Source organism: Toxotes jaculatrix, chromosome 14 (genome assembly GCF_017976425.1).
Source record: "Toxotes jaculatrix isolate fToxJac2 chromosome 14, fToxJac2.pri, whole genome shotgun sequence".
NCBI classification, from domain to species: Eukaryota; Metazoa; Chordata; class Actinopteri; family Toxotidae; genus Toxotes; species Toxotes jaculatrix.
This window is the reverse complement of record NC_054407.1, coordinates 9192839-9200248: the sequence shown is the minus strand read 5'-3', so window position 1 is coordinate 9200248 and position 7410 is coordinate 9192839. Positions and strand designations below refer to the sequence as shown.

Sequence of the window (7410 nt, the reverse complement as noted above, 5' to 3'; positions counted from 1 at the left end):
AGCATCCTTTGTTTTTGAAAATCAGACTTAACTGAACAGGAAAGTAAAGTAGGGAAAAATGACCATGCTTTATGTGTGTACTTCTTAATGTGCCATCATTCAACACACGGGTAATTTCATTTATAATATGATTTTTAATTCATAAATGTCATTTAACACATAATGGTAAGGAGTATTACTCCACATTTTGTTAGATACAGTGTGATCACATACACAAAGCTAAAGAAAAAGCGTGCCCACCATACTCCCACGATATTTAACATACAGTGCACTGGAGATGATGTTCTCAATGAACAGGCTACTTAACATATTAAGTTAACATGTTATATAAGGCACACAAACTCCTGAACAGTTACCAAGCAGCTAGCGAGGAATGTACTACTTTACTTGAAGAAAGACAAAAATAGAAACAAATACATAATAAATAGGAAGCAAGTCTTAAGAAAGTTGTCAGTGTTGTTTGCTGTTGATTATCTTATCATTGTATTATTTTATTTTTCCATCCAGTAGTTTTTCATTCACTGTTAATCAGAAATGTCTTTGTTAAAGAACAGTTAGATCCTTACTTGATGACTCATACATTGGTAAGTACACTAAAGTTTTGTTTGCCTCATTGTATCTAAGTGTTACCCAGATTAATACATAGCTGAGGTGGTGAGACAGGAAGTGGTGGGAACATAGATGAGAGCAAGTGAGCTTTTTGGAGAGTTGAGGACTTTACACACACACAGGTTGCTTTCTATCTATAGCTTACGTGTTACTTTAAAAACAAGACTTATGTGTGAGAGGCCAGACACACACACACTGTGAGATTAACTGTCACAATAAATTATTAGTATTGCAGAATTCCCCAGAAGGCCCAGTCAAATGTTCACTGTGTAACTTATATAAAAAGTTCTTTAAAAAAGTAACAGAAATTCTCACATAATATTCACATTAACATAGTTCCCAAAATATTGACAGAAATCTTTTACTCCCAAGACCTTTATTTTTTTCTTATTTTTAAAATAAATTTAACCAGATGAAGCATGGCTCCTGCCCAAAGCAGTTATTCGGAGCGAGCAAACACATGACGCAAATATGTGTTAAAACAAAAAAAAAACAAAACAAAAAAAAAAAAAAAATTAGGACTATATTTTCTATTACTAGAAGATAGGTTGGCGGACTTTTCTCAAGTCTTCACTGAACCTCGGGCAGGTTTACAGCGACAACATACTCTCATGTTCCCCACGGTATTTATAACTCGGTCAGCTGACCTTGCACTTGGAGCCGTCCAATACATAGGGAGATGAACGCACACCGAAAAACCCCGAAGAACCGCTCAAATCTCTAATATATTCCATACTAAACATACAAAAACGTTTAACGCTCACGTTTGTTAAACGTCCAAATGTTATACTTCACAATAATGACGGCGCAAGGGTGAAAAGAAGCAGGTGGTAGCGACCAGCTCCCCCGCCTCGGAGATGATGGTACGGTCCTCTGTTAAATTTCCGAGAATTGAGCTGCTGTGTTTCTTAGAACTGGATTCTCAGAACTGGATATGCACAGAGTTTCGAGGAAACTTTTACAAGGTGACATTTTTTTTCCTTCCTATTTTCTCAGCATTAGGTCAGAAGTCTAGTGAAGTAGCAGATGCTCATGTGGCTGCCCCGGCTGCACCAGGGCTGGATTTTTTTCCAGTATTTTGTGATTCCTTTAGCTAGAAGTGAACTAACAGATTTGAACCATGAGAGCTGGTTTTGACAGCTGCCCTGTCTTTGACTGTGTTTTAGACGGAAGTGCGGCTTCAGGTTATGTGTTCAGATTTAACTGTCAGTTGTTCTTGAAGTACTTTCTTAATAAGTGCTGTTAAAAGTGGAAACAAACAGCACTTTAGCGACGTTAACCTTTAGCCAACCAACGCAGCGGGGTCTAGTCATAGCTAAATATTAGTATTTTTATTTTACTAGGGAATTTTATGGCTGTATTTGACATACCAGTTGGGAAATGAGATAACTACCGAGCAAAAGTGGCGCAACAGGACCGGTCGGTCTGGTTCAGTCACATCTAATTTTCTCTCTGCGCATTTCTTTCGTCGACAAACAATCTTTTCACTTCACTAAAACGCCTCCAACACGACGGCTTTTCACCATCACTCTGAGTCGAGAAGCCCCAAATCTTTAAACACTATAAAGAATAATTAAAGTACGGGACGTGTCCCCGGACATGACAGCTTAAACCGTCTTTCTAAACTTGACCGGACTTGTGTTGGCCTGCTCGTCGGCTCACGGCCGAAGTTACGCAGTAAGAACTAATGAGTCCCTGAAATCACATCCCGCGAAAGCACGCCGTCTCATTTTAGTCTTAATATTTGAGGTTTAGAAAGAACTGGCGAGATTAGCTTAACGGGAGGGGAGTGTGTGTCAATGGGTTAAATGAGATGAGTTCTACTTATATCGGGGAACAGGAAACCTCTCTGTGTACTGGCAACCTAATCTGAGCAGCCAGGACGGAATGTGCTCAACGTCAAACACGTTTACAACCTACAGGCTGCAGGCTGCCAGCATCCAGTTAGCTCTGTTACAGGCTGGAAAACTGCAGGGGGAACGGAAAGACGAGAAAATTATAGACAAGATCTTTTTAAAACCCGAGACAGTTCAGCGACGCAGGGTTGTGTTTGCATATAATGAAGTTTGTTAATTTATTATCTCTAGCTCCGTCCTTTGTTGTCGCCTCAAAATTATAACAAACGTCGTTTTAAGTTAAAAAGAAATATTACAATTTGTCAATAATAATTTCATGTTGAAAAATATTGATGTTAGCCCGTGTTATGACACCGTCACCAAGGCCCAATAAGAAGTAAGGCTCAGCTCAAAAGGTTTAGAGCTCTGTTTACTTTTCTCTTTGCAATGGCGCCACCTTTTGATAAAACATGGTCAAGACACGTGCTCGGTTCAAAAGCCTGTTTTCATTGTAAAGCCTGCAGGCAGGTGGCTTCCATTAGAGAAGTATAACTACCAGCCAGCAGTGATGAAATATAATAAGAGTATATATTATATGATCAGAGTTATCAGAATTTACTTAACATGATTTCCTCATGTAGCAAAGGTAAAACCCATCTGACCTGAAAAATAACCCTTATCTCTATCTGTCAGAAGAGTTCAAGCTGTACATTTTTATTATCTGTGTATGTATTTTTTATATTTGGTTCCAACATTGCTATTTTTTTTCCTTTTATTTAGCAGTGGATCACATTTAGAGTCACAGAAAATTAAAAACATTTTTTGTTTGTTTTTTCTTGTTTTTTGCCCTGGTTCAGATTGTGACAGCATGGCCACGGCTGCAGATGACTGCATTCAGTTCACACGCCATGCGGGCGATGTCCTGCTCAACTTCAACCGCCTGCGCAGCAGGAACATCCTGACTGATGTCACCATACAGGTGGACGGGCAGCATTTTCATGCTCACAAGGCCATCTTGGTGGCCTGCAGGTACGCACCATAGTGCGGTGTGACATGTTTCAGCAGCGTAAATAGTTATGAACATGTTTTAACCTGTCAAATGAAGAGAATGTATTCATGGAGCTACAGTATATTTCATAAAATTTAGTTTAGTGAATAAAAGCCCCTGACACAGCCACACCTGCACATGTTCCTAAATAGATCTAATTCAGAATTGTGTAATCTAATCTTTATACATGATAAAACATGGTTCCCCTCTCTCTTGCTCTCTTACAGTGGCTTCTTTTATTCCATATTCATGAACTCTGAGAATGCAAACCTTAGTGCCATCAGCTTAGACCCAAAAGTGGACCCCAAGGGTTTCTCCATCCTGTTGGACTTCATGTACACATCCTGTCTGAACCTTAAAGACAGTCTGGTCCTGGCTACCATGAACACAGCCATCTACCTCCAGATGGAACACGTGGTTGACACCTGCCACAGGTTCATCAAGTCCAGGTAAACAGACAATGCGATATGACATACTCTCTTGATTTAGTAAAAATTGAAAGAGTCTGACTTGGAGTTGAATACGTTTCTGCAGGCATCAGTCTCTGAATATGCCAATGGAAGAGGTACGGATCAATTCATTACATCTGGCTGAGGAGATGCCTGTTTTGAGGTCTGTTGATGCAAAGGAGCCAGACTTTAGAAACAGCCACACATCGACCTCGTCGTCTTTTCAGGACTGCAGGTGCAATGTCCCCAATGTTTTCAGAGGTATCAACACGTCTGGCTCCTATCATGTCTACGGTGACCTCCAAGTCCCTGCTGGGAAGCTGGAAGGTTCTCATAAGATCAGTGCCCTTCCCAGAGCAGGGGCTTTGTCCCAGAAACGATGCTCACAGGTACCCAACACCAACATGACTAAGAGTGAATCCACAACCATCATCTCCCAACCAATGCCATCCCACCCAAGTTTCCCCACCACTATCATCCAATCGGCGGGAGTCCACGGGAGCCATCACGGGCCTGCTGCTCCCATGGAGGAAGAGAGCATTCAGCACCCTCAAACCAGCTGCCTGAGGATGTCTCCAGGCTTTAGCAAAGGTGTCATTTGTAGCCCTCAAAGTCCACTCAGATCTGACTGCCAGCCAAACTCACCCACCGAGTCCAGCAGCAGCAGAAATGCAACACTGAGCCTCAAACAGCCCTCAGACTGCCCTAACGATGCCAAGGCCCGCAACTGGAAGAAGTACAAGTTCATTGTTATGAACCAAACTCCCGATGAGAATGAAAAGGAGTCTCAGGGAGGCAAGGCTGATGCTACAGCCATGTCCCCTACTCTGAGCCCCTGCGGGAGTGGTGGAGCAGGCGAACACGTTGAGGTGCATTCAGACGAGGGAGCCAGCGAGCATAGAGAAGAAATCTCCATGTCTCAGAGTGTTGACAGCTGCAGCAGCACCTGCAGCAGCATCAGGTAAAACTAAGTCACTGTCAAAACTGAAGAATTAAATTTAATATAAATTTGTTAGAGTAACTTTATATGAACTCTGGTCTTCATCCTGTGTGCAGCCACCACAGATGCTCCTCCTGTGGCTGTGACAGCCCTCAGTGCATGGAGATGGGTCACTTTTCTCCTGACTCATACAGCAGAGACGACACTACCAAACTACACTCAGAGTATTCCCCCTCCAGCTGTGGTAAGTGCAACCACAAATGCTGTACTATTAGATGACAAATAGTTTGGCAGGATGATTTAGCAGAAAAATACTCCAAGGTACTATTGAATACTTCTTTCCACAGAAAACAACACCTACTTCTGCAATGGTTGTGACTCCAAGTTCACAGATGAGGATTCTCTGAAAGACCACATGGTCCAGGTCCACAGTGACAAGCCATACAAGTGTGACTGCTGCCAGGCTGCCTTCCGCTACAAGGGCAACCTGGCCAGCCACAAAACCGTTCATACTGGTAAGATTAGTAAGTCGTCATTGGCTTTTTAAAGTACCATCAAGTGCACTTGCACAGGGATGTAACTGTTTAATTCACTCCACAACCTGCTGATCTTAAACTTCCAGGTGCGAAGCCGTACCACTGCAACATCTGTGGTGCTCAGTTCAACCGACCAGCCAACCTCAAAACTCATACCCGGATCCACTCTGGAGAAAAGCCATACAAGTGTGAGACGTGCGGTTCCCGATTTGTCCAGGTGAGGAAAAAAAACAAAACAAAACAAAAAACAGCCACATCTTCAGTAAAGCTTTGCATATAATAAACCGCAGCCTCTGTCTATATGTATTTAATATGCTTTTTCATTTTCCTCCAGGTGGCCCATCTTCGCGCCCATGTGTTAATTCACACAGGAGAGAAGCCGTACCCTTGTGAGATCTGTGGAACACACTTCCGCCACCTTCAGACTCTCAAGAGTCACATGCGCATTCACACCGGAGAGAAGCCTTATCATGTAAGCTTCCTACTCAGTCTCCTTGTCTAAGCCACTGTGTCTAAAAAAAGAGTAATCCCTTCTCCCCCATGATCTATCTACCTATCAGTAGTTACAAGTCCTTAGTGGTAATCCAGGAGAGCTATGAACTAAAAGTGTTGGGTGTTGGAGGTTGAAACTTTTCCATTTACAAAGTGATTCTAATTAAAAATTTCTCCTTTTCATTAGTGTGAAAAATGTGACCTCCACTTCAGACACAAGAGTCAGCTGAGGCTTCATCTCAGACAGAAGCACGGCGCGGTCACTAACACCAAGGCTCAGTATCGCAGGACTCCCAGCAACGTGGCGGCAGGCCTGGTGAACTCCTGCTGAGTCTGCTGCAGTCCCCGTTTTGTGTCATTTTGGTTTTCCTTTTGCATTGGCCACCATGTTGTCAAAAGATTTTTATTTTTTCTAAATATAGACAGAAACATAAATATATATATTTGCCCTTTATGCATTTGTAAATGATGCACATTACTTTGTGTAAGCTCTTTGGTATTTCAAAGATTGTAGAAGTTTATGCTTTCGTTGTGAATGAACAGCAGAATGTACATTTTGAATGTGAATTTGAGCAGGTATTTTCTCTATTTTACAAATTGCCTAACAGAATGTCAGCATCGAAGGACAGTCCTCTTTGTCATTCGGATTGAGAATCACTGTTACAGTTATTGGTATGAATTTCCCCCATAATGTGGTCACAGTTTGTGCAGTTAATTTTCATTAGGCTATTTTTGTAAGTCAGATGAGATCTGCTGGCAGAGTACGATATATATTTACGTTAGATTCGTTTTTCTTATGCACAGTGAGCTTCGACGACTGTTGATAACACAAGGGCTTGTTATTCTGCCATTTCATAGTTTGCGGTACGTATTGTCATATGTACAATTTGTTTTTGCTGTGTACATAATTTTTTTTTTTTTTTCCGATCATTTCTAGGCTCTTGATGGTATTTTGCACACACTCATGATGCTGTGATTCATATATTTTCATACTCAAATATTTCTACTTAAAATATTCTTGGCCTGTTGAAATTGTTTGTTAAACCCCATGCCCAGCACCTGCTATATACTTATTTATAGTTGTATAGATGTTTCTTTGCTGAACTCTGTCACATTTTGGTGCTGCAATGATCCCGTTTATTAACGTTTGAATCATTTGATCATTTGAACGTATTTTATCTAACCTTATGTATTATAGTGCACTCTTACAAACCAGTGTATTCATAGTGCCTTACATTCACACTTTTCTATGGCTACTTCCTCAGACTAACTAGTCATGCATTTTAAGTTTGATAATATGAAAGCCCCCCCCCCCCCCGGTAGTTATAAACTCATTTTGTGATGCATTTCGCATTTGGTACTTTGCCCTGTTGTTATGTGTATGCATGTCAGGTACTGTTGTTATGGAAGCTGATAATCTGTTGTGTATAGCTCTTAAAATGCAGATACACCAGGCCTCAAGCTAAAAAAAAAAAAAATGCTCAGGAATATTAGTAATATG

General features: G+C 41.3%; 1 protein-coding gene across 2 annotated transcripts; it reads left to right on the top strand.

The window, feature by feature from the left end:
* The first annotated feature begins 1444 nt into the window (after positions 1-1444).
* Positions 1445-7366, top strand: bcl6ab (BCL6A transcription repressor b). 2 transcript variants are annotated; one of them, XM_041055965.1, is made up of 9 exons: positions 1445-1574; positions 3302-3473; positions 3720-3941; positions 4027-4902; positions 4998-5125; positions 5229-5396; positions 5504-5634; positions 5752-5889; positions 6097-7366. In XM_041055965.1, the coding sequence occupies exons 1-9, from the start codon at positions 1544-1546 to the stop codon at positions 6238-6240; spliced, it is 2010 nt and encodes a 669-aa protein (XP_040911899.1). In that variant the 5' UTR covers positions 1445-1543; the 3' UTR covers positions 6241-7366. The 2 variants fall into 2 exon arrangements, with proteins under 2 accessions (XP_040911899.1, XP_040911900.1); XM_041055966.1 differs by lacking the exon at positions 1445-1574 and adding an exon at positions 2505-2841.
* The last annotated feature ends 44 nt before the right edge of the window (positions 7367-7410 follow it).

What these genes read in the sequence shown, in the direction of transcription:
- bcl6ab (XM_041055965.1), top strand. Translation starts at nt 1,544, where the DNA reads ATGCACAGAGTTTCGAGGAAACTTTTACAAG. An exon ending in GCCATCTTGGTGGCCTGCAG is followed by an intron (nt 3,474 to 3,719) that starts GTACGCACCATA and finishes GCTCTCTTACAG; the next exon opens with TGGCTTCTTTTATTCCATAT. An exon ending in GCGGTTCCCGATTTGTCCAG is followed by an intron (nt 5,635 to 5,751) that starts GTGAGGAAAAAA and finishes ATTTTCCTCCAG; the next exon opens with GTGGCCCATCTTCGCGCCCA.